Here is a 26,477-nt window from a genome sequence, read left to right on the forward strand (position 1 = left end):
TGAAAGAGGAGTCAGGAGCTTGGCCAAGGGAGAACCCCAGATTAAAACAAATAAAATGTGCCAGCTCTGAATGGGGAAGACAACTGAGGTCCAGGCCTCCAAGGTCTGGCAAGAAGGCAAGGCTCAGAGGAGTGGAAAGTGTGGGGGGCTGGTCCAAGCAGAAGAGCCCCTAAAATCCGCATAGATAGTTTAAGAGACATCCCATCCTGCTCCTGGGCTGGAGTCTGATTCCAGGTGGATCGTTAGCTTCTCAATCAAGGATGGCATGTGGGTTTCATATCCTAACATTGGGAATGATGGAGTGAGTGCCGTTTAAGAAGGAAGCAGATCCTGCTCCTGTATGCGGTGGGAAAGAGTGAGTGGTTATCTATCTCCCCCAAGGGCATCTAAGAGAGACTGCCAGCATCTGGGCCCGTGCATTTGCCACCCTGATCCTCATGATTGAATCTTTTGTATAATTTCTCTACAAATGCTGAGTGTGGCCACTGACCTGTGGTGGGAGTGAAAACATAGAAAAAAATATTACCAGATTTAGGTATTTACTATTTTAATTGACTAGACTGTGGAAAGATCATTTTTCACTTCGATGAACTAAAGCTTAATGCTAATTTTATACCCTTCTTTAAAATATAAGATGAAGAAACTATAAAATTTGGAAAACCAGAATTCTTAGAACTTCTCCTGCGGCGACGTCTTCTTCTGTGATGGTGTCTGGGTCCCGTTTCCTCTTCGCTCCATCAGTTATACCTTCTGTCACTTGTATTTTCATCTCTCCTTCTCTATTAGCTCCTTCCCATGACCATGTCAACTGTGTTAAGAAAATTTACAAAACTCTTTTTCAACAATAAAGTCCCCTGCAAACATGGTCCCTCCTTTCTTCTCTTTGCCTGCACAGCTGCCCGCACCCAACATCCTTTTCCTTTTCCTTTTATTTCTCACCCACTGTGCCCTGAGTTCTGCCACCTGCTCATCCTTGAAGCCCTTCTCCTCCAGGTTGCCAAGACATCTGATCGCCACGTAGAATAAACATTTTGCAGATTTCAGCTTTTGCCTGAAACCTCCTGCATTTTTTTTTTAAGAAATTCACGTTCTTTTATTTATTTATTTATGACTGTGTTGGGTCTTCGTTTCTGTGCGAGGGCTTTCTCTAGCTGCAGCAAGTGGGGACCACTCCTCATCGCGGTGCACGGGCCTCTCACTATCGTGGCCTCTCTTGTTGCGGAGCACAGGCTCCAGACGCGCAGGCTCAGTAATTGTGACTCACGGGCCCAGTCGCTCCGCGGCATGTGGGATCTTCCCAGACCAGGGCTCGAACCCGTGTCCCCTGCATTGGCAGGCAGATTCTCAACCACTGCGCCACCAGGGAAGCCCCCTCCTGCATTTTTTGATGTTATTGCTCGTTCACAATTCTTGAAATTCTCTCTTCTTTTTTAAATTAAAAAAATTTTTTAATTTTTTTAAATTTATTTTTTATTCAAGCATAGTTGCTGTACAATATTATATAAGTTACAGATGTACAATATAGTGATTCATAATTTTTCAAGCTTGTGCTCCATTGATAGTTACTATAAAATATTGGCTATATTCCCCATGTTGTACAATATATCTTTGTAGCTTATTTTATACCTAATAGTTTGTACCTCTTAATCCTCTACCTTCCTATTGCCCCCCCACACCTTCCCAATGGTAGGCACTAGTTTGCTCTCTATATCTGTGAGTCTGCTTCTTTTTTGTTCTATTCGCTAGTTTTTTAGATTCCACATATGAGTGATATCGGACAGTATTTGTCTTTCTCTGTCTGACATATTTGCCTTAGCATAATGTCCTCCAAATCCATCCACGGTGCTGCAAATGGCAACATTTTCATTCTTTTTTATGGCTGCGTAATATTCCATTGTGTATACATACCACATCTTCCTTATCCATTTGTCTGTTGATTGGACACTTAGGTTGCTTTGACGTTCTCTCTTCTCTTTGTTCCTATGACACAGTTTTCTCCTGGTTCCATCCCAACCTACCTGACTCGTTTTTCCATCTTCTTCTGCAACTCAGAGCTCCCCTTTCTTTGCCCCCTTCAGAATGTTTCTTCCTTCTAGGCTTTGTTCCTACCCAGTAGCTGGTGTTAACATGCACACACATACTGATTCTCCCAAGTCTGTCTCCAGCCTAGACTTCACTTTTAAGCCCCACATTCACCTAAATGTCCCACAGGAACCTGAAACTGAACCTTCCCAAATGCCACCTTCTATAACTCCCTCCCCACCCCAGATCTATTTCTCCCGTGCTCCCTGCCCCACGGAAGAGAGCCATGATCCACCCAAACTTAGCACGTTGAGAATAAGTCAAGCAGCAAATCCTCTAAAAGTCCCCTTCAAAATAGTTCAAATTTATCTCCTCTCCTCCATCTCCATGGCCCCTCCCTGAGAATCAAATGGTGCTGGGCGTAGAAGCCCCTTAACATAGTCCCTGATACGTAGTAAATGGGCAACAAAAGTTAGTTTCCACTATTGCTAGTAATTCTATTATTACTACCATGCTCCTACTATTAGCTTGGACTCTATTTTTCTCCTGCATAACTGCTATAGCTTCCCAATTCCACCTTCCCTCCTCACCCTCTTTCCCTCTGTTTAAGTCATCGCCTCCAAAGTGACATATTTAATGACATAAATCTCAACCTGTTGCCGCACTGCTTAAAAGCCCGCACTCACTTCCGTTGCCTGCAGGGTACTCCAGCCAGAGCTCGCCAAGCCTCTGCTAGTTGCCTTTTTGCCCCCTCGCGGCTCCTCCTAGCCATACCCACAGGCATCAAAATCAGCAGCCGGGTGAGCTGTGACAGTCCCTCCCCCCAGCCAGGCTCCCACTTGCCTCCATGCCTTTGCTCTCTCTCTGGAAGGAAAAACCCTCTGAGAAGCCTCCGCTGCCCCCAGGTGGTGTCAAACCTCTGCCCTGTGTTCCCCGCACCACACACAAACGCTTGACCCAGCGTCCGTGACGGACACGCGTGTGGTGACCCCTCTGCACCAGGCCCCTTAGACCCGGGCGGGAAGGGCTGCGCTTCTCATCTGAGCCTGGCACGGTGCCTGGACATCACAGGGGCACAACCAGCATGAGATGATCAAAGGAATGGTAGCTCAGGTGGCACTTGCACAGGTGAGCTTAACTGAACATCAGATGTCCTAAACCGGACTATTTCGTATCTATCATAAAGATGAAAGTTTTGTCCCTAGATGAAGGCAAAGTGCTTCTCCAAACCCCAGTCCTCCAGAGCCTCTGTGCCAGGCTGGGTCCCAGGTCCTGGGGACACAGAGCTTACTTTCTCCTGGGGGAAGTGATGTCACACAGCGACGAGTACTAGGAAAAGGAAAGAAAACCAGGTGATGTGTTAGTGAGAGACGAGAGGACCAGAGTAACGGAAGTGGGGGGGGACACTCTGAGAAGGTGACATTTGAGCTAAGACCTGAGCAATGAGAAGAGGCTTCATCAGACATAAAGGGGACTCTCATGACACCCAGTTAATGGAAGGGTGGTTTTGACCTTGGTCCTGCAGCCACAGAGGGGCCTCAGAAAATGTGATCTGGCTTTAGATCATTCTCTCGGCACCAAATTCATGGCCCTGCGTTACGTGAGACATCAGAGCTCAGACCACAAGTGCAGAGAGCGGGGATTCCGTCGAGCTGAGGAAACCCTGCAGCTCCTGCCTCTTACCTGGGCCTGCGCTTCCCGGAAACCCCCGCCTGCCTCGCTGGCAGCTCCTGCTCACAGGGGCAGGCTGGTCCCCAGAAGGAAGCTAGAGGTTCCTCTACCTACGACCCGCTGTGAAGTCCCTCCTAGTGTCCAGAAGCTTCCACCGCCCCTCCTCCACTCGGCCAGCTCAGCCTCTCCCCACGAGGCACCTCTCTGACCATGACCATATTCCCGCTGCTGGTGTTCACCTCCCACATTTTGCCTAAATGCATGTTTGGTGCCCGTCCAAAGCCATAATCATTAATGCTTTCTTTCTTGGGGAGCTGTTTGCCAGATGCTTTCCGCTAAAATATTTCACTATGCTTTCCCTATCACAGCCACTCCTTCCCTTTAGTATTATCTCCCTCTTGTCGACTGTGAAACATGTGCTCTAGGCAATGCTTGTCCTGGACCAGTTGCTTCTGGCACATTCTTGCAGTCTTGACAATCAGAGAAATTGTTAACACACATTCATTTGTTCGCAACACCTGCTGGCATTTTCTCTGTCTTTGCAAAGTCCTAGTAGCTGCCAATTCTTATGCATGTCCTACCTGTGAACCACTTACCAACCCTACCACGTGTGTGTCCTTATTTACACACAAGGAAACCGATGGTAGTAATAGCCCCTGCCTTGCAGAGTCCTCCTGAGGATTAGATGAGACAGCGTACAATACACACTTCCCGTGACACGCGTCACATAGTTAGCTCTCAGCGATACTTGTTAGCACTATTAATTGACCTCTTCATTTTCATTGCAGTTTGTTATCAGTTAAGTGAGAGGCAACATCTTAAAAATTAATGTAACTATGAAAGCCAGCATTTTTATTTCGAAGTGATTCTTCTTTTGCTAGCCATTTGCATCACAAGCCAAGTGGGACAGGTCCAAGTGGAAAGAGACATGTGGAAGACAGGTCTTGCCGGGCAGACCCACGAATGGGAGAAAACTCACATTGTAGAAGGTGAAAGGCAAGATGCAACTCCTCCAGCTACGTGGCTAGGACATTGGGAGGGAAGCCAACTAATCCCACAGTTTGAGAAGAGTTAGGTTTTGCCGGTTCTATCTGCTGAGCCCTGAAACAGTGACCCTGGAAAAACAACCCTTGGAGCATGCGCTGTAGTAACCCCTGCTCAGATAGGCCGAACCCGGCAGCCGGGCGGGTCCTAACTCTCTGGGAACTTGATTTTGCGGAATGTATAACATGGGATGAGGATGACGCCAGCCCCAGAGGGAAGCCTGTGGCTTACAGAGGCAGCCCGGCAAGCCCAGCAAGCAGTGCCCCCAGCACACTGTTCATTAAGGTGACTTTCTCTCGGGTGGCTTGCATTGTCCTTATCTCTGCACCTTTCCTAGGTCAAGAAGAAGAAAGGCTGGCCCTAGAAACTGCCCTGATGTACGGGGCTAAAAAGCCCCTCAGCACGGAGGGCGTCGTCAAATCGAGGTCTGATGTCCACATGAATTTTGAAGTGGAGAATGCCGTGCTGGGAAGAGACTTCAAGGTCACCATCACCTTCCGTAACAATGGCCCCGCCCACTACACCATCACAGCCTATCTCTCGGGCAACATCACCTTCTACACCGGGGTCGCCAAGGCAGAATTCAAGAACGAGACGTTTGATGTGACACTGGAGCCCTTGTCCTGTAAGTTAACGAGGGGGGGCTGTTCTCTCCAAGATGTGTCACCTGCTTCCTTGTCTGGCTCTGTGCTGACGCTCCCTAATAACTTCCTGTCAGAGTTAAAGCCCTGGCTCAGAGCCCAGGAGCAGGAACCACAGGGCAGGACCCACTTTTTCTAGAAAGGCCCCCACTTTCGTCTTCGTGACTCGTGCACAGACGTGAGCACTGAAATTTTCAAAGCTTAGAGCCCCACGAGTCGTGAACGTTAAATGTCACTGAACCCCTTGCTACTTACAGGGTGGCCCAAGGATCTGAAGCGTCAGGACCCACTGGGCGCTGGTCAGAAATGCAGACTCTCAGGCCCCGCCCCAGCCCCAGGCATTTTAACAAGATCCCAGGGGGACCGGTGTGCACAGGAAAGTTGGTGAAGCTTGTGTCTCAGAAAGCAGGCCCACTGGCGGTACCCCTCTCCCAACTTAGGAACAGCTTTGGGGGGCCGCCCAGCAGGAACGGTGTGTTTGGCTTTACCATTTAGGGGGCAGGGAGATCTAAGCTCCGCAGGGTGAGCTGTCTGATGTACAGGGTCAGGAGAGCCCATCCTTGGGAGAGGAGACTCGAGCCTCGGGACGTGTTGTCCAGGAACCTCTGGAGGCTCTGCTCTCCCGGCCATCTCCCCGGGGGCCTGTCCCGCACCTCGATCCCTCACCTCCCTTGCATACGCGGCCTTCCAAAGCGTCTTCTTCACTCTGAAAAATCCAGACTAGTTTAAGTAGGACTGGGATTGACAAGCCGCAGCTGGCACTGGGGATTGCAATTTCGACCCGTCTCATTCCCTGGGGTACCAGCGTTTGGCGTGCACAACAGCTGGTCACTCAACTGGCCAAATGAGCCAACCAGAAGAACCCGGTCTCCAGGCAGAGCACACGGAGTTAGAAAACAGAGCATGTTGAAAGGGTCAACATGGCCGGGCACCAGATCCGTTGACCTGACAGGTGACTCAGAAAAAGAAATGGAAAAAAAGGTATATGAATAATAATTTTTAAAACGCAGAGGCAGGCAAGACTATGATCCCGCCTGGGGTGGCCAAACCACACGTCTCATTTGTTTTCAGGCTTCCTGGATTCTATGTCTGTCCCAAGCCACAGGAAGTACCTTTGGGAGGCTTCAGAAAGATGTTCCCAGAAAAATGAGAAACTATTCCTAAAAAATCCTAATTTCAAGAAACCTACTCAATCTTGAAGGAAGCAAATCCCTCTCGATTCTGTAGACTAGCCAACAATTAAGAAATCACCATGGTATTTGTTTTGGAAACTGGAAGATCTAGCACTTGGAAGAAAGATAATTCTTACAGAAATGCGTAGTCAGTATAAAGGACTCAAGAGAAAAAACAGTCATCACAGCTGTTTAGAACAGACAGACTCAGTGGATTTAGAGGGCCTGAACCTTGGAATGAGACAAATCTGGATTTTAGCTGTGACTGTGTCACCTACTAGTTGTGTGTCCCTAGGCAAATTACTTAAGTAATCTGAGCTCATCTGCATGTGGGAACAATACTACCCACATCTCTGGGTTGTTGATTCACCGCCCCCCCTACACACACACACCTTTATTTAATGCCTACAAGTCCAGGTATTATTTTGTGCTGGTGACACAGCAAGGAGTTGCTTCTTGATGGTCCCCTGGGGGGAAGATGGGGGCTCCACAATAAACAATCAAACAAGTGAATATATATGGTTCTGCGTAGAATAGGAAAATACAAAGCAGGGTAAGGAAGACAGGGAGTGCCAGGGGTGGGGGAGTGTGGTCAGGGAAAGCCCCTCTGATAGGGTGACATTTAACAGAAATCTGACAGAAGGGAAGGAGTGAGCTTTCCAGCCAGAAAAAAAAAATGTAAGTGCAAAGGCCCTGAGGCCAGAGCTCATGTGATGTGTTCAGTGAGCAGCAAGGAGACCAGGGGAGGCTGGTGGGTATAGACCAGGTAAAGACCTGGAGGCCCTTGTAAAGACTTTGGCTGTGATTCCGAGTGAGCTGCAGAGCCATAAGACGGTGTTGAGCAGAAGTGTGTCCTGGTCTAACTTGGGTTCTGAAAGATCACTCCGCTGCTGTGCTAAGAACAGACTATAGGCGAAGTGGAATTGAAGCTTAGAGACTAGTTAGGACGCTGTTGCAATAGTCCCGTGAGAGATGGTGGTGGAGGTGAGGGAGGTGGTGACAGCTACCAGATCCGGGTGTTTTCTGAAGGTAGAGCCCTCGGGATTGGTTGACAGGTTGGATGGGCGGCATGAGAGAAGGGGGCTATGGAGGAAACTAAATGTGATAATATATGCGGAAGGCTTCCCGCAAGTAGGCTCCCCATAAATGCTAACTTCCAATGTGTTTACACTTTGGGAAACTGAGACCAGAAGGGTGAGTTGACGTGTTCAAGGCCACACATAGCAATTAGAGGCAAAGCAGGTACCAGAAACCACATCCCATTCAGGCAGGTACAGTGAGCCAGCTGTGTGCATTCTTGGGCCCTAAGTAGGCCCGCCCCTTACTTGTGCCCCGTTGCCTGGGGTCCAGCTGCCCCTCACTCCCCTGGACAAGGAACTATATGCCATCCTTTTCCCACCGCACTAGAGTCCCATCTCTCAATCTCCTTCCCCTTCTCTCCATGATCCAATAAAAGCATGAGCTTACGTGAGTTAGCGGGCTAGAACGGCATGATATGTTAGCCGTCTCAGTCATCGATCTAGGGACATCGAAGCCTGACTCAGTATCAACACAGCTCCCACGCACTCAGCCCACCCCAAGCCTTGTCCTGAATAACCTGAAGGGAGTTGAAGACTGTTTCTTGCTTTACCCTGCATGTACGTGGCACTAACTGCATGCAATAAATTGCATATAGCAACCTAAAATAAATTGCAATATATGGCAAAAAGCCACAGGATTCTAGACATCGATCAAGCAGGTCAGGGTACAATCCTAGGAGAGTCTGTTGCAAAGAAAGTTTTCCAAGTAGAACGAGAAACGTATTTTCCAGATTGATGATTAAAGGGAATGTGTAGGCTAGAATCAGCTGGGAAGATCTGAATAACTTAAACCTCCCATACCTTCAAAGGTGCTATCGTTTCCACTTGGCTATATTTAGTTTTCTTTGCTCTTTGGAAAAGAGATGAAGCAGCTCCTGTCTGTGTCCCCCCTGGCTTTCCCCAGACACCGTAAATGGTATTGGCAGGGTCCCAGCTCCACCACTCAGAGAATGAAAATCTCTTCTTCTTCTTCTTCTTGCCACGTTTAATAAACTTTATCTAGAACAATTTCTTGTGCAGTGGCAAAACACAGCACTTACATAATGTACTATTTCAGGAGCCCTGTTCTCTTGGGCTCAGAAACACAGCCCAGTTTCTTTAGTGCCAAGATTTAGAGAATGTTCTACCTCCGAGAATGAAGAGTCCCGAGGCTGACGGGATCAAGGCAGCGAAAACCTCTGTAAAGATGTCAGGCGCATCTCGCCAACCTAAACAGCCCAGTGGTCAAACACGGCCCTCTAGAAATAGCCAGAGGATGTCCTTTTTTTTTTTTATTATTATTACCGGAGGCAGCTAGCGGCAAAATGCGTGTTCTTCAAGGCCTGTCACTTTGCCGCTCCATCTGGCCCCATCTGGCGAAGTGAAAACAGCCCCCATGTGCTCATCTGAGGTTGTCTCCAATTGAGGGACAGAGCCTTAGTCTTCTGGACAATTCACTGCTCGGGGAGCCATGGAGGAAGCAAGGTCCAGGCTCAGTCCCAAAGAAGGCAACATGAGTGGGTCACCCAAAAAGGCAGAATTCGAGGGTCAAGGTCAAGGCAAGGTCTTCGATTCCAAAGGCCAGCTCTAAGTGGAATGGGACTGCCCTAGAAGTAGGCCGAGTTGCTGACTGCTTGTCTAGGGCGGACCAGTACGTTCTAATAACTTTGCGTAGCCCGTGGCCGTCTCTCAGCCTGGGTACCGCGAGCTTTCAGACTGGACAGTTGTTACGGGGTCTGTCCCGTGTGTTGTGGGATGTTTAGCTGCATCCTTGGCCTCTACCCGATAGATGCCGGTAACAACCTCCAGTTGTGACAACCAAAAGCATCTCCAGACATTACTAAACATCCCTGGGGGGCAAAATTGCACCCCGTTGACAACCACTGGTCTAGGATGACCATCCTTTCCATTTTGCCATCAATTTCCATTTTGCCAGGAATTGAGTGCATGCTGGGGTGCAAGATTTTCAGTTTCAAAACGGAGACCATCCTAAGTCCACCCAATTCTACCCTAACACCGCCCCATCTCCTGCTACAATCTCCTATCTCTGGGAGCCCCTCAAACTTGAATATATACCATCTGAGCATCATATTCAAATACAGATCCTGATTCCCTAAGTGTGGGTGGGGTTAGAGAACCGGTGGCAGGCTCTTACAGGGCTGATCTGGGGGCGGGAAGGGCGGGTCCCCCTAGTGGTTGAGCCGTGCTTCTCAGCCCCGCTGCATGTAAGAGTCATCTGCAGAATTTTAAAACAAAGCCTGGGTCCCAGCCGCCAAGATTCTGATTGAATTGACCTGGGGTGGGATCCAACAGGGCAGGTTTTTAAATGTCCCTAAGTGATTGTGAGGTAAAGCCAAGACTGGGCGGTCACAGCACCTACTCATCCATGCAGAGACCTTGAGGCAGATGGTAGGCACAGCCTGATGAGCTGTCGTCTGGGAGCCCAAAAGGCAGGAGGCCTCCCTGTGCCCTGGAGTTCACCCCACAGGGTCTTCCGTCCTGGGTCCTGGACGGCCGCTCGTGAGGGAGGGCTAAAACGAACCACCCTCTGCACTTGAAACTATCAACCTTGGGAATTGTTTCCTTCAATAACTTCCACCAGAAGGAGGAATCTTTGGCCAAAGGCAGACACTGAGCAGGGAAGCCGTGGTGGAGACATTCGATTCCATGCAGGGGGGATGGAGGCGTGACCACACAACACTGGTGCCTGGCTCTGCCCAGGCCCGGGCTCGGCCTGCAGGAGAACTGCCCTTTGCCCTTAAGAATCCTGGGCTCCGGGAAATGAGAGTGAGAGAAATTGGGCAGTGCAGCCAAACAGAACCTCACGGCTGCGGTCAGAGCCGCAAGACAGGATTCCCGTCCTCAGCCCGGATGGTGAGCAGAGCGGGGCCTGGACCGCTCCCCACCCTCCACCTGTCATCCTCACCGGCTCGTCCCCAACACCTAAACGCTCACGTTGTCGGTGCCTTGAGATCACAGAGGTCTTTTAAGTTGCAAATAGCAGAAGGGGTGGGAGAGAGTTGTATGCCTACAGTGAAAACTGGTTTCAACCGCTTCTTTCTCTTAAATAGAAAAATCAAGGCAGATTGGTACAGTACAAGCTGGAGAGAAAGTGTGGAGCAAAGGAATCAAGAAAAAGGTTTAGGTCATTGACAGCTTTGCTCGAGCGTGGCCCCTGGCCTGCGTGAGATGTTTCTTATCACAGGAGGGCACACGGCACGGTGGCCGTGGACGTCACTGCCCCACATCTGTCGCCTTGGGGCTGTTTCTGCCTCAATCCAAGCAGCCACAGCTAAAACCCCTTGGTCCTTGATTTTAAACCTCTTTGTCACGTTGCATTTTAAAAGAGCAAAAGCACTGTTGGGGAAAACTTGCCACGTTTTCTCTAGGAAGACTTTACTGAATGTGAAATTTCCAGAACATTCTTTACCCCAGAAGCCGGAGAGCTTCTTGTCCCTGATGGGCTCTGTGTTCCACTCGCCCTCACCTGTGTGTGTTCTCGGTGGAGACTGTGTTGTCGTGGAAAAGATGGGGCCCTCAGGGAAGGGTGAAGCAGCTCCTATCCCGGGTCCTGACATCGCCATGTTTGTTTTTCCTCCCGCCAGTCAAGACAGAGGAGATGCTGATCCAAGCGGGCGAATACATGGGCCAGCTGCTGGAGCAGGCGTTCCTGCACTTCTTTGTCACAGCCCGTGTCAATGAGACCAAGGATGTTCTGGCTAAGCAGAAGTCCATTGTGCTGACAATCCCCAAGGTCATCATCAAGGTCAGTTTTAGCATCTCAGATGAGGGAGAAAGGCAAGGTTGTTAGTGTTTAGGAATATGTGTGTGTGTGTGTGTGTGAAAGTGTGTCCTGCTCCAAAAAAAAAAAAGGAACTAGGATCTTCCTGTTCTTTGAAAGAAGTAAACCACCCTATATACAGACATGCACATATAACACGTTTCTCTCCTCTCCAGATTTAAATATATAGACGTGGCTGCAGATATAAATATAACCTGGGGGTATAAACACGCTTGTGGAGGAAGACAGAGATGTGTAAAGGATACAGATACTTGGAACTCAGTGTCTCCAGAATAAAGTAGGTCAGGCATGGCATCGAACAGAAGCCGCCTGGATCCCCTCCCACCTGCGTTTTGGACTGTACTGTTGTCCATACAGTAGAATGCACAAACCAAAATGTCAGCGTGATGATCATGACTTGTCATGTGTGTATACGCCTGGCAACCACCAGCCAGAGGCAGACACAGAGGATTTGTAACATCCAACACCCCAGAAATCTCCCTCACGCCTTTTGCAGTCCATCATTCTCTCCTCCGTCACCGAGACAACCATTGCTCTGACCTCTATCACCGGAGGGCCTTTTTTGCCCGTCTGGCTAGTAGTTTTAACGTTGTCTCCCCATTTGCCGCAAGAACTCTCTGTCCAAATGGCTCAAAGGCACTTGGCAGTGGAGAGGTGAGCATGGGTGAAAGGGGAAGGCAAATATGGCAGCCTGTCTGCCCCCACTTCTCAGGACCACTGGCAGCGTCCGTAGCTACCTCCCCAAGACACCTCCTGCCCTGGGGGCAGAAACCCAGGCCTCCATCAGGGTTCTTGGGGTGTGACATCTCATGTCAGCCTTATCCAGGGCTTGGAGACCTTTCCAAGTGATTGAGTGATTAGCACAGACCTGAAGGTGCATTCCTCTAAAGTGGTGGATAAATCAAAGTTTTAGAGGCACTCATATTTTAAAGCCTCTAGAGGTGGGGTGTTGGCAATGAGCAGGCAGGGAGCAGTAGGCCTTGTGTCTCTTCTGAATCGTTTGCTGAGAATCACTTGTAAAGCTAATAATGTTGTGTAGCATTCAAAATGACAGCCTTCACTGGGTCCAGTGCCGTGTGGACGGCCCTTGAGGGCTACTGTACGATGAGTCCCACCAGGCCGACATGTAGGGCCCCGGAGGAAGAGAACCCCAGGCCCTCCTTTTCTAGGAAGGCTTGAATCTTCACGCCTCCTTGGTTCTTTCACCCCGGTCACCTGCTACAGGCCCATCGCAGCACCTCCTGCACAAGAGGCCTTAAGAGACAGCATAGAAGTGAGGGGTGCAGGTCAGCAGGCAGAACAGGGAAGAATGCAGAACAGAGAAGTGGTACTGGCGTTCCTGCAGAGGAGCTGCCATTCCCCTGAGCATAAGGCGCTGGTGCCCTGACCAGGGCGGCCTGCCCACCCGCCACGTGGCAGCTGCCCTCGTGGCGGGCTCTCCTGGGACACACGCGGTGCCGCGCAGGCCTCTCCCGGAGGCTGGGGGAGGCCTCCTTTCCCGCTCCCATCAGGAGCTCCGCCTCGGAACCCTTCCCGCCAGAGGCAAGGCCCACACGCTCACCTAATTATGAACTGACAGCTTGTCCCCGTGAAGGGCTCAGCAGAGAGCTGTCCCCAGCTGGGAAGTGCTCCAACCCCAGCGTAAAATAGAATTTAATTGCACCGCTGGCAATAAACTGGATGAATACAGGAAACGGATAACTTTCATCTTTTAGACCTCATTAACTGAAGGTTTATTGACTAGTCATCTTCCGAGTTTACTCAGAGAGCAGTTTAACTCCCCATGGGCAGAACCCAAGTCCCTTCTCCTGCGGCTCAAGTGACCTGAACGGGGAGGGTGTACTTTACAATGAGTTGTGTGGGTTTTTTGTTTTGTTTTGTGTTGTTTTTCAATTTCCATAAGGGTGTCAAAAAGGCAGTTCTTAGACGTAATGCATTTAGAGGGTAGGGCCGTTTGACCGGGACTCCAGCAGGAGAGAGATGGAAATTCTGGCCTCCGTTCAGGTCCAGGAGTGCTCAGGAAAGCAGGCAGGTGCATTCTCACAGAAGCAGTTGCTTAACCACTAACCTCATGAACTGTATTAGCCCCAAGGACAGACTAAATCCAAGGCGGGGCAGAGGTGTTCCTGGGTAAAGCCCCTCATACCCTGAAAGCCACCCAGGTGTCCCTGAGCTGTGAGAGGCCCCAATTCCAGAAACTGGCTAATGCACTGGCAACCAGGATCCTAGTCAGTCTACTCGAGGCGTGGGGTACGGACCGCGGGTACCCAGATGGCAGGCATCCTGAAAGCAACTGCCGGGGGAGAGAGGAGACAGACAAAAGGAGGAGCAGGGAAGGGAGGAGGGGAGGGGAGGAGAAAATAAATATACATTGAAACAAATGTTACCCAGGAGACCTCAGGGCCGGGGAGTCAAATAAACTGCATAAACAGGAGTTGGAGAAGAAGCTAAATGCAGTGAAAGTACAAAAGCACCCTGGCTCAGAGGTCCAGACCACGTGGGACACATGTCCCCAGGTTCTAAGAAAACGCTAGAACCCTTGGTCCATCTCTTTGAGCCTGGGACAGGCCCACAGCTTACAGAACCTCCCAAGGTCACCATGATGAAGGCACAGGATGAGGGGGTGTGAGAGACAAGGGTCAGGAAGGCAGAATCCCCCCCACCCCGAGGCAGGAGGGGGGGTGAGACCGGCACACAGTGCTGGCAATGACAGTAGCTCTGAGTACTGAGGTCTCTGCTGTTATGCTTCTCCTGTACTATCTTATTTAATCCTCATTTCCACCCTACGAGGTGGGCATTATTGTACCCATTTTACAGATGAGAAATCTGAGAGGCCCAGAGAAGGCAGTGCCCTGTAGCATGGTGGTCAAAACACAGGCTCTGGGACCAAACTATCTGAACTCGAAGCCTGTTTCCTCAACACAGTAGCTGTGTAACCCTGGACACATCACTTACTGTCTCTTAGCTCCTGTTCTCTCAGCTGTTTAACAGAGACGATGGCAAGTCTTACTTCATAGAGCTGTCGTGAGTGTAAAACGAACTAGTGGGTACCTAATGCCTCGCTCACGGTCAACGCCGAGTATGTGTTGGTTGTTGGTATTGCCCTTGTTACTGCTCACAAGCCACTTGCCTGTGGTCACCTGCCTGATAAGGGAGGGAAGGAAGCTTCTAACCCAGGTCTTACTGATTTGGAAGCTTGTACAGGTAACGGCTCGGCTGTGTTGCTCTCACACTGGAACTTTCACCAGAATAGAAGATGGTGACTGCATTTACCGAACGGCCTGGTGTTTCCAGGGAGGAGAGATCACAGGAGTTGGAGTGGAGTGGGGTGTCAAGGATTAAGGCTGTAGAACCATAGGTGATCCTTGGTGAGCGGATAACATTCAGCCGGTAGAGATGGATGGAGGGACCACTCCAGACGCTAGGGAAAATAAAACATAAGCGAGGGCGGGTGTGGGGAGCAGCTGGAAGCCGCCGCGGCGGGACTGCAGGCTGGAAGCAGGTGACTAGTGAAGAGAGACCGAGCAAGGCAGCCTGCGGCCACTTTGAGGTGAGGCTACAAGGTTTGGATGAGAGCTTCCTAACTCATCTGTGAACAGGGGGGCTTCAGTGGAGATTCTAGAGCATGAATGTAACATCATGGTCAACTCCGACCTCCCAGGAGTCGGAACCTCTTGCCTTTCTCCCTTCTCTTCAAAGCCTTTGCCCAAAGCACTGTCTCCTGGGAGATCCAGCTCAGCCTTGGGGCTGGAGCTGCCTGAGGGCTAGTTTGCAGCTTTTCTGACCCAGCTCCCTTTCTAGAGCAAATAGACACCAACCTGGACCACGATGGGGCCCACCTGTCTGGGTCCACACCACCGTCAACCAAAGCAGTTAGGCCAGTGGACACGTCCTTACATCCTAAGGACCCAGTCTTGCCCTGCATTCGTCCCCGTGAGCACAGATATCGGAAGTGGGTTAAGTTGTGCTCCCAGTTGACTGTTCCCAGCACCCACCATGCATGAGTCACACAGTGTGATCCTCACGTGGAAAACGGCAGGGAGAGACAGTCATTAAACTTTAATGAGCACACATCTCTTTTCCCAGGCTATCAAAATATTTTGATGAGAAAAGTATATTTTATTAAAGTTATACATAGAATTTTTCTCTGCCTTCCCACGTGTTGATTGTTGTTAAGAGGCTTTAAGTCAGGAAAAGATTCTTCAGCATTTTGATGTTTAAGGCACGGCTATTTGGGGGAGGGGATGGGGGCAACAGAGGGAATTCAGCTGGTCTGCCGGCTAGAGGCTGGTTTGCAGGAGTCGTGGTGCATGACATGGGGGCAGCGTGCCGGTGGGTTCCTCCCGGTCTCGGGGAGCAGTGAAGCTTTCACAGTTTTCACGTCCTCACCCAAGTCAACTGGAGCAGGAACACCGGGGTGGGGGGAACCCTTACAGCCCCTTCTGTAGAGAAGCCCCCAGCACAGGGGTTTGGATGGCTGGACCCGGACATCCAGGGTTCCTAATTCTACCTGGGCTGCTCTGGGCTAATTCTTCAACATCTCAGATGTGGAATGGGTCCAGTAATATTGCTGACCTTGTTGGGTTGCTGGGAGGGCTAATAGAAATAATCCTCGTAAAGAGCTTAACATGGTACCTTGATCACAGTACGTATGTGATGAAGACCAGCATCTGTCAGCTTCCATCACCCGGGGTAGCCGCCACCAAGTCTCCTGTCCTCTTTCTCCCTTTCCTTCTTCCCCTCCTCCTCCTCCTTCTTTCTCCTCTCTCTCTCTCTCTCACACACATCCTCTCTCTCTGAACTTCCCTGTCCCTTTTTGCAAAATAACACCCTCATAATACTAGTCCCATTATTAACTGCAATCATATATAAAACACAAAGTTGTTCAGGACTAGATCTGGGCCGTTCCTGAGAATGCTTAGCCCCTGCCAGGACCGGGGGGTTACTGGTTAGTGTCACCTCCCTCCCGCCCGAGTCCCCTCTGTGCCGGGGATTCTCTAGTCAAGCCCCTGGTGGTTAGTGTCACCTCCCTCCGCCCCGAGTCCCCTCTGTGCCGGGGATTCTCTAGTCAAGCCCCTGGTGGTTAGTGTCACCTCCCTCCGCCCCGAGTCCCCTCTGTGCCGGGGATTCTCTAGTCAAGCCCCTGGTGGTTAGTGTCACCTCCCTCCCGCCCGAGTCCCCTCTGTGCCGGGGATTCTCTAGTCAAGCCCCTGGGACTTGCTCAGGGCAGGAACGGCCCTCCGGCCAGTGCTCACCCGGTGGCGTTGAAACCGACCCCTGGGTGTTGAGCACGTGCATTGTTCCCTGTGGGAGCCTCCTGAGAGGGGGGCCGGTCCCGGAGAGCCTGGAGGAGACTCGGGGGAGAGAGGAGAGATGGTCACACGTTCCCCCATGACCTCCTTTCAGTATCTGGGAAAACCATTCCCAGTGCCATTTAAGACAGCTCGGGTCCCACCGCATCTTTAGTATTATCATGTAGGACACTCCTGTAGCCTTTTCAGAACATCATGAGACACCAATAGAACTCATTCTCTCCTATGAATGAGGAACAATTTTGCTAGGAAAAACATAAAACCACTTTCTATGTACGTGATTTTAAAAAGTTACAGCCATGAACAAACCATAAACCAACAGGTGCCCCTAGATTTAAAAAAAAACAAAAAATCTTTTAAACATTTAAAATAAGAACAGTTGACTGTTTCCAAGATTTTTTTCACGCGCATTTTAACGCGCCTCCCTGCTTCCGCCACCCCCAGGTGTGCACCGTCCACACAAGTGCAGGAGTCGTCCTGGAGTGGCGTTAACACGATTTCAACATGCGTTCGCTCGTTACTTATCTGTGCTGTTGGCTAAAAGAATTTTTCGGTATTTCTTCATCCCGATGTTTAGTCACTCACTCATTTATTTAGTCATTCAACAAAGAGTTATTTGGTGCCCACTCTGTAAATAAATTGTAGTAAATGCTTTAAAAATTATCAGAGGATAACTCAATATTGAAAATATTTTTATTGACTTTTTCTTTGAAATGGGGAAAGGCTGCTAATTTGCCTTTCAGCAGGGACCTCCCCCGGTCAGCTCCAAGGACACAGCTGCTCTATTCTCACGTGTCGCCCACCACGGCCTCACAGCTTGGGGCACTCCTCTTGTACCGGACAGTGTAGCCAGGGCCTACGAAAGGGGGTAATTCCTAGACATCAACCAGCAGAATGTCCTCCCGGCACTCTGGGCCTGCAGCAGTGAGGAGAAGGCAGGTCACAGGGGGAAGGTTCCCTCTGACCCCCCGGGTGGTGGATTCCTCTGGGTGGTTCCACTCCAGACCAAATCCGACACCTGTGGGAGCTGTGCCCACACACAGGACAATGAAGGGACCAAACCGAGCCCACTCGCCACTCGCCCAGCCACGCAGCCCGGCAGGACGCTGCGTCCACTGGAAAAGGGGCTCCCTTTCCTAATAGCGCAGATGCACCGGCGCTGGCTCCACACCCAGGTCGCTTCTGAATCAAGACGCTGCCTTGGTTTTTCTTAACCACCACTGTACCGCTGTGTTCTAGCTGGAGCCGACCCCTCACCTGAGGTCAAGGGTAAAATCATCTTCGTCCCTCTTCTGCCCGTGCCCGTGGAAGGCCCAGTTTTAACCAGAGAAGAGCAAGGCCGGCAGGGATGCTGGGGCGGATGCTGGGCCCTGCTCCTCCAACATCCCAGTTCATGGGTTGTTTTACTTTTTAACCGGAGGACAGGTTAAAACTGGGGAACCACCTGAGGCATAGCGAGCGTCCCCAAATGCTTGACAGTCACCAGGTACGTTGTGAGACTTAACTGCAGTTTCACTTCATTCTGTGAGAGCCTAAATATCTGAAGCTTTCCATCAAGGCAGAAAATGAAAACAAAACTCTGTGTTCTAATTATCCTGAACCCCAACCCCTAAACCGTTTCTCCTGCCATGCTTCCCACCGAGCATGTTTCTCCCTCCTGGCCTCCCGTGGGTCCTCCGTGACTCTGACACGTGTTCCAGTCACCTGGACGCACCCCTGCCGTGTCCACAGCCCTTCAGTGGGAGGCTGGAGCAGGGCATGGGGGGTGGGCTTCTCCACGTCTCTTTAGAAAGTGTCAGTGGAGGCTGCCAGCTTCTCTCCTTTGTGCTTCTTGGCTCCGGCACCTGAGAACCCGAATCCACATCACTCCCCACGAGGGAACTTGAGGCTGAGGAAGTTCTCCTGGTCACCCTGGCAGCACTGTCTCCCTTCAAACCTCCATGGCATTTAGAGTCAATAATTGCGATGGTGCAGATGCTCTGCCAGATCACTTCACATACGATATCACATTGAATATTCCCAAGAACCTCATAAGAAACTGAGGCCCAGAGAGTTCAAGTGATTGGCCTGAGGACACACAGCAGTGGTCCCTGGTCTTCAGACCTTGAGTCTAGCATGCTTTCCCCTCAGCGTCCCCCAACCACGGTCACTGTCTTCGTCCTGGCCGCCACAGTGGGGTCCTCAGCACTGCCGTAAGCCATCTGTGGAGAAAATCAAAGTCTGTCTGTGAGGTCCCACCATGAGGCACTTTGAGCAGGTGAAGTCCACGGACCTGGGGAGGGTCCCGGGCAGGGTACCACCAGCCATGGCTTCACATGCTCGGATAGCCGACTCTCTCTCCATCCTCTGTTGGTCCCGGAGGATCAGGCAGTGGGTTACTCCATTGGCCAGGAGAGCACATCCCAGACTCTCTGTGAGCGAGGCCTCCACTGGAAGGGGAGCATTCCCCCTCCCTCTCAGCACAGCTATGGAACGACCTGCATTTGAGAATGAAAACGAGAACCACTGGTAACTGGGGTACCTAAAACACGTTCTCTATGCATTCCTGTTCACACAGAAGCAAAGTAAAACAACAAGAATAACAAATCTCATCTACCTTGTCATATGATCACAGTGTGCTTGAGCTACTGGCTCTTTTTTTTACGTGATGTCTCTACCTTTACCCCAAATAGAACATCCTATAATCATCAAGTAATACAGTATATCAAGGCCTCAAGTCTACCTTGTCACATTTTACTCTGGCATAGAAATCTGCTTCTTTCCCCATAAAGTCAACAAGAAGGAGTTGAGTAGTAATATATATGTTTTCAAATTTAGTTCAGAATCAAGCTGTAATCACTGTGCTCAACTGGTAGTTGAGTGATGGCAAAAGGTAATACTGCAAATGATTCTTCAGTGGATTTCAGGAAATAAAGAAACTATTTTCAGCAGAAAAGCTTACTATTTTTGCCTCTCTGCTGTCAGAGACGACAGTGTATGTAGTGCTTAAAGATGAAATCTTTGGAGTCAGAAAGACCTAGATTCATATCTGGGTCCTGCCAACTTACAGGCTCTGTAACTTGGGGATTTTGTTTGTCTTCTAAGTTTTAGTTTCACATCGATAGAATGGGGATAATGTTAATGTCCACTGCTAAGTCCATAGAGGATCAAACAAGATAATGTAAGTGAAATGATGAGCAGGATGCCTAAGGAAACACTAAAAGTAACGTGAGTTGCTCTTATTGTTATGACTTATCAGAGTCAGTGCAGCGGGTCGTTAAGCATTGACTTTGGCACCAGACTGTCTGCGTCCAAGTCTCACTCCCCCTACTTGCTGTGTGAACTTGAACAGGTCACTTAACTTCTTTGTGCCTCACTTTCCTCATCTGTCAAATGAATTCTCATAGCGTCTACCTCATAGGGTCGTGAGGATTAAATGAGTTAATATATGTAAATCACTTAACAGCATCGTCCAGTAGAACTTTCTATAATGACGGGAATACCCTAGATCTGCACCTTCCCATATGATAGCCACTAGACACATGTAGATGCTGAGTACTTGAACTGTGGCCAGTACAACTAAGGAACTGAACTTTTATTTAATTTAATTTTAATTCATTTAAATTTAAATCGCCGCTTGTGGCTGGCGGCTACCACATTGGATGGTGCAGACTTAGAACATTGCCTGACTCTCGGAAAACCTGACTGTCGTAAAAAAAAATTTGCATTATTTAGTCAAGGCTAACCTAAGTGGGCTAGTGAGAAGCAACAGTGGTGCTGGCGAGGTGGTTTACAAACAAGCAACTATTTATTACCAGCAGTGACCATAGGGTGGGGAGGAGGGAAAAATCATTTTCCACTAATTCATGGAATCCATGATTGACAGCACTTGAAGTAAGGGCTGTGAGGTGAACTAATAAATCATGTGAATTACATTGACAACTAGGTTCATTCTTTCCCAAACTTTTTCCTTCATCTCAGTTTTGATTTTGAATACAGTTATTATGTATATTATAAAGCATATACTCCATGGAAGAGAGCTTGTGATTTCCTAAAAAGTAATTTCCTCCCAAAAGTGTGTGTGTGTATGTGTGTGTGTTAGTAACTTTCTTGTTTATCAAAGAAACAGAATACTGATCATTATGAAACAGCATAAAAGACAAGAACTCAGTATGTCAATATCAGTGAAAGGTGTTTAACTTGAAAAAGCACCGTATTTTATGTTGGTATAAAAAAACAGAAATATTTTAAATGGAATATTGAAAAAATCAGGGTGTAAAAGTATTTGGTGTCACTGAGTATGACATATGCTTCATCCTTTCCTCTGGTCCAGGTAATGGCTGGTCTTCTCTATAGTGAACACACACTGCGAATTGCACACCACTTAAATCAACACATAATATGAAAATACTAGGTATAATGCTCCATTTTCCTTGAAAGCGGGAGGAAATACCTCCACTTAAATTGCCTAAGCAGAAGACAGTGATGCTGAGTGCTGGGCAGGCTTTATATTTGGTTTGGTTTGAGTTTCTAAGTTTCATTATTATCTCAACAGTCAGGTAAAGGACGTTTAAATCCGGGTGCAGGAGACCAGTGTCAGAAAAGGGACACGAGTCTTTGTTAATTGCAAAAGAAACACTCTACGACCTGAGAAGGGCCCCCTCCTTCAGGCTCCAGTATCAGGGAAGGCTGAGAAGTATTTATTTACCCGTGCCAGCAGCTAATAACAGAGGTCATATCTGGAAGCAAACTGAATAGGCATGACACGTGAAATTATCTGAGAAGGCTTCATCTTCTAATCATATTCAGATCTAAAGCCTATCTCTGAAGGCCCAAACCCTGGGCCAGCCTTTCAAATACTAAATTCCCCTTATCTCTGCCATCAGTCACCTGGAAGGGTCCACTTTGCTTTCCACAGCAGAAGAATCTTCCTGTAGAGGTAGGCTGCCAGTATGTAAAGGATCCTTAACTTGGAGCCCATCAGCCCCTTGAGGGCCATAGATAGACATCCTGGGTCTGTAGTGAACCCCCTAAAACTACCTGCAAAGTGTATGTATCTTGTATTTGTCACTGTGTTTGTCCATGGGAGGAAGGGTCAGTAGTTATTATCAGATTTTTAAGGGGTTGTCCCCGTAATCTCAGTAGCATGCCATGAAGAAAGCAGATGACTCCAAAATATTTTTCCCCCAAAATCAAAGTGATCATAGCAAACACTTTCACCAATAGCGTCTCTAAAGCAGTCCCACTTTCTCCAATTTAGACAGTTTTTGTAAATGTTATCTTTATCCTGTATTTTTAGAAACCAAAAAGTGTTCTGAAATTTTTTTCAACTTAGGAAAACTATGTTGGATGCACTTGAGAATTAAACCAAAGATTCTATGTAAAGTATTCTAATAATGTACTTTTATACAGTCATCCCTCGGTATCCATGGGGATTGGTTCCAGGACCCCTGCGGATCCCAAAATCCATATCCACAGGTTCAGCATCCACAAATTCAACCAACCTTACATTCTGCTGTGCATGCCAGGTTGAGGACCACTGAGACACATTGCTTGGCATACAATCCATGCTTTGTAGGTGACACCTGCTGTTGTCACCACCATAATCAGTGTCTGCTCCACCCCGACTCCTCTTTCCAGCTCTCCACCCATCCCACCTTAGGGCATGGAGATTTGAATGTAATGACCATGGAGAATTGGCTGCAATTTTCATTTTTCTTATAGATTTTTTAAATCCCATAGACATAAATTTAGTCATCAACATGTCTTAAAGAGTAAAGCCACTATTTACAATGGCCAGGACATGGAAGCAACCTAAGTGCCCATCGACAGATGAATGGATAAAGAAGATGTGGCACATATATACAATGGAATATTACTCAGCCATAAAAAGAAACGAAATTGAGTTATTTGCAGTGGGGTAGATGGACCTAGATACTGTTATACAGAGTGAAGTAAGTCAGGAAGAGAAAAACAAATACCGTACGCTAATGCATATATACAGAATCTAAAAAAAAAAAAAAAAGTTCTGAAGAACCTAGGGGCAGGACAGGAATAAAGACACAGACGTAGAGAATGGACTTGAGGACACGAGGAGGGGGAAGGGTAAGCTGGGACGAAGTGAGAGAGTGGCATGGACATATATACACTACCAAATGTAAAATAGATAGCTAGTGGGAAGCAGCCGCATAGCACAGGGAGATGAGCTCGGTGCTTTGTGAGCACCTAGAGGAGTGGGATAGGGAGGGTGGGAAGGAGATGCAAGAGGGAGGAGAGATGAGGTTGTATGTATATGTATAGCTGATTCACTTTGTTATGCAGCAGAAACTAACACACCATTGTAAAGCAATTATACTCCAATAAAGATGTTAAAATAAATAAATAAATAAAGCCATAAGGTTCTAATTCTTAACGCTAGAGCCAATGAGCGAGAATCTTCTTCTCTGGGCCATGTCCTTCCTTTTTCCCTCTATTCATGAGAAAGGCTCATTTCCACATGATTTTTCCTGTGTTAACAGACCGCTTAAAAAATAAGGCAGTATAGTGCCTGGGTTGATGTATAGCAAACTCAAACAACCAATAAATTTCATTTTTAAGCAGTCAACCTAATATAACAAATATCTACTGGACACCAGCTAGATACTGGAGTTGAAAGTGGGCTAAAATAAGGTGAATAAAGCAAACTACCCCAAGTATTGCTAATCCAAAAAAGTATGAGCTATAATGTATTGAGCCTTTGTCAATGCGCCATGCATTGTGTTAGCTGCTTTATATGCATTATCTCATCCTACTCCTTTCCTATGACGGAAGAACTATTGTTATTATCTTGTTCCCAAGTTATTTAGAGCTTATACAGACCCATCCATTTGGCATACAAAGCCCCTAAACGAACAAACAAATACTATAGCTCCCTGGTCATTTTCCAGCACATCGTGTTGGTGTTAGGAAAGCATATAGTCCCAAGTGTGTGGTACGTCGTGAACACAGCATAAGAACTAATAATAATAACAACAACAATAATAATAACATTCTACATAGATTACCCCATAGGAACGTCAGTCCTGTTTCAGAGACAAGAAAACTGAGTCTCAGACAAGGTGAAAAAGTCACCCAAGGCCCCACTGCTAGTAAGCGTTGGAGCTGCCCTTGAACTCTGGCCACTTTGCCAAATACCCAATACTTCTGAGACTTGTGATGGATAAACTCACCACAAAAAGCCTTACAGCCTCCTGGATGCAGAGGCTGGGGCTGCAGAGGAAAAGTCCCTTTTGCCTATTTTAGTGTCCAGATACCTCTCCTTCAAGTTCAACGGCGAGGCCTCCCTCCTCGGACATATTTCTTTCTAGAGTGCCTCCAAGTAAGAAGGCGCAGGCCCCGTGGAGTGTTTTCTTCCTCTTGAACTCAGGGATCCCTCCTGTCCTGGCAGGAAACTTGAACCCCTTCCAGGAGCAGAGTTCGCCTGGCTGCCCTCGCCACGGAAAGCTGTTGCTACACCAGATGCACTTCCACCTCCTGCTGACAGCAACAGCTGGGGGCCACGGCTGTTCACCTGAATTCTAATTAGGGTGGGTTTTATAATGGGGAAACGAGTGCGATTCTAATTAATAATTGCCCATCTTTTTCTCGATAGGTATCCCCCAGTCAAAGCAATAGCCTCATTGCACTGGTTCCCTTGCCAAAAGATGGCCATGCTGTAAAACAGAAGAAAAAGTAAAGAGGGTTAAAGATACAGGGGCGCATAAAGAGGCTTTATGTGCTGCTAACGAGCTTCTCTCTCTCCCAATTCACTTCTTAGGTCCATGGCGCTCAGGTAGTAGGTTCTGACATGGTTGTGATGGTTGAGTTCACCAATCCTTTAAAAGAAACTCTGAAAAATATTTGGATTTACCTGGATGGTCCTGGAGTGACGAAACCAATAAGGAAGATGTTCCAGTGAGTGCTGGGAAAGTGGGGAGGTGAGGTGGGGTTGTAGGAAGTTTTGTCTCTCTCCATGTTTTCCAAACGCACATCCAATCCCCAGCGAACATGTCTGAGAAGCTGCTACCTCCAAAAACACAGCGTTGGTTTGACCAGCACTTCCACCATTCAATCTTTAAAACCACCTTAATGGGGTGGGCACTATAATTAGCTCCCTTTGGTGGTGGAGGAATTTGAGGCTTTGAGAGGTTGACTGGTTTGTCCCAAGTTGTGCATTTTATAGAAGTAAGCCAACGTCCAGACGTGGCTGGCTGATTCCAGATTCTGAAGTTCAAGAGTTTTGCCCTACTCCTTCCTCGTGTATTCATTCTTCTCATATTTACGGAGGTATCACGCAGAAAGATGTCCCTTTTCATGAGTCCTTTCTTTCCAACCCCACCTCCAAGATCTTACCAACCCGCTCTCTAGAACTGTTGCTTTCAGTAGAACAAAGGTGAGCCTAGAGAGTTCTAGACTTGGTTCCCTATTCAAGGGACCAACGACCACCCTGCGCTCTGTAGTAACACGAATGAAACTCTGCTTCTTCCACACCTCGTGCCATTAGATTGTGCCCTACGGTTCTCAGCTTCTGTGACTTCTACTGACAAAGAGTGTCACCCAACAAGACAGCCCATTCTGTGTTCAGGTACTTCTAGTCGTTAGAAAACAATTCCACCTTTCGACCCCACCGATGATCCTAACCCCGTCATCTGGACCTGTACACAGAGTAAGGCATATTTGTCTTCCATCTAATGGCTTGCAAATGTTTGCAAACAGCTGTCCAATCTTCCTTGGTTCTTCTCTCTTCCTACACTGACTTCATTCCCCTCATCCCTCATGTGGTTTCGGCTCCCGCCCTCGGCCACGTCCTCCAACTTGTCAGCACTCCTCTTAAAGTGTGACACCCAGAATGGATCCCAATCTTTGAGGTTTATTACTTTCATTTCTACCACAAAGAAGTCCCTGTCAACATCAATCAATCTAGCATGTTTCCTGTGGGGTGAACTTCTAAGGTATAAAAAAGGAGGTGCAGGGATTTGGAAACTGCCTTATGACCCAGATATGTTAGGAATTTCCCCAACGCCCTTTATGGAAGCTACCCCGCTCGGAGTCTGTGAGACAAATGCAAGGCCTCTTTCACCCTTTCTGAAGCACCTTTAAAGACAATGTGTGCACTAGGGGCTCGTTGCATTTCTTTGAAATTACAGTGCTCACAGCTTCTGCATCCCATCATTTAAGAGGTACCTGATGCTGGAGGATGCAATAAACAACAGAGAAAATAATTTGAGTGCTTTTTTTTAAAATGCAAGCACAAAACATAACAACCTTCCTGTGCTAATAGGGAAGCCGCAAGAAAAAAAAAATTAAATTAGAAATCAACCCCAGCTAGAGCGAGAGGTCGGTAGAGCTAGCCCTGCTTTCATCAGAAACTACAGTCTCACTCACCCATCCTCACACCTTCCCACTCGAATCAGATGCAAGAATCGCTCAGGCAAAGTGAAACACATTTCTTCTTTAAAACAGCCCCCTGCTGTAGCCAATTTTTCCTTCTCCAACAAGCCTGATCTGAGGGTACCAGAACCTCCTGCCACCTTGACACCTTGGCTGTGCAAGAGTTCCACCTTGATCCCAAACCAATGCAAGGAAGGAGATAATCTGTGTATTAGAAGAAAGATGAATCCTAGCACAGTGCAATGACCCACCATTTAGGAGACACAGGGCTCAAAGGGGGTTGAGTGTCCAGGTGCATTACTTACTGTTAATATCTGACATTGGGGTAGGACAAAGTGGGGTGAACTGGGGAAAGGATGGAAGAGGCC

General features: G+C 48.3%; 1 protein-coding gene across 1 annotated transcript in view; it reads left to right on the forward strand.

Moving 5' to 3' along the window:
• F13A1 (coagulation factor XIII A chain) overlaps positions 1 to 26,477 on the forward strand; it is a 145,562-nt gene that overhangs the window by 113,237 nt on the left and 5,848 nt on the right. Inside the window, exons 13-15 of the mRNA XM_007173913.2 lie at positions 5,075 to 5,362; positions 11,214 to 11,374; positions 24,497 to 24,633. Of these exons, the coding sequence (XP_007173975.1) occupies positions 5,075 to 5,362; positions 11,214 to 11,374; positions 24,497 to 24,633 (586 nt within the window). The remainder of the gene's footprint in view (positions 1 to 5,074; positions 5,363 to 11,213; positions 11,375 to 24,496; positions 24,634 to 26,477) is intronic.

Source organism: Balaenoptera acutorostrata, chromosome 10 (assembly GCF_949987535.1).
Source record: "Balaenoptera acutorostrata chromosome 10, mBalAcu1.1, whole genome shotgun sequence".
Taxonomy (NCBI): Eukaryota; Metazoa; Chordata; class Mammalia; order Artiodactyla; family Balaenopteridae; genus Balaenoptera; species Balaenoptera acutorostrata.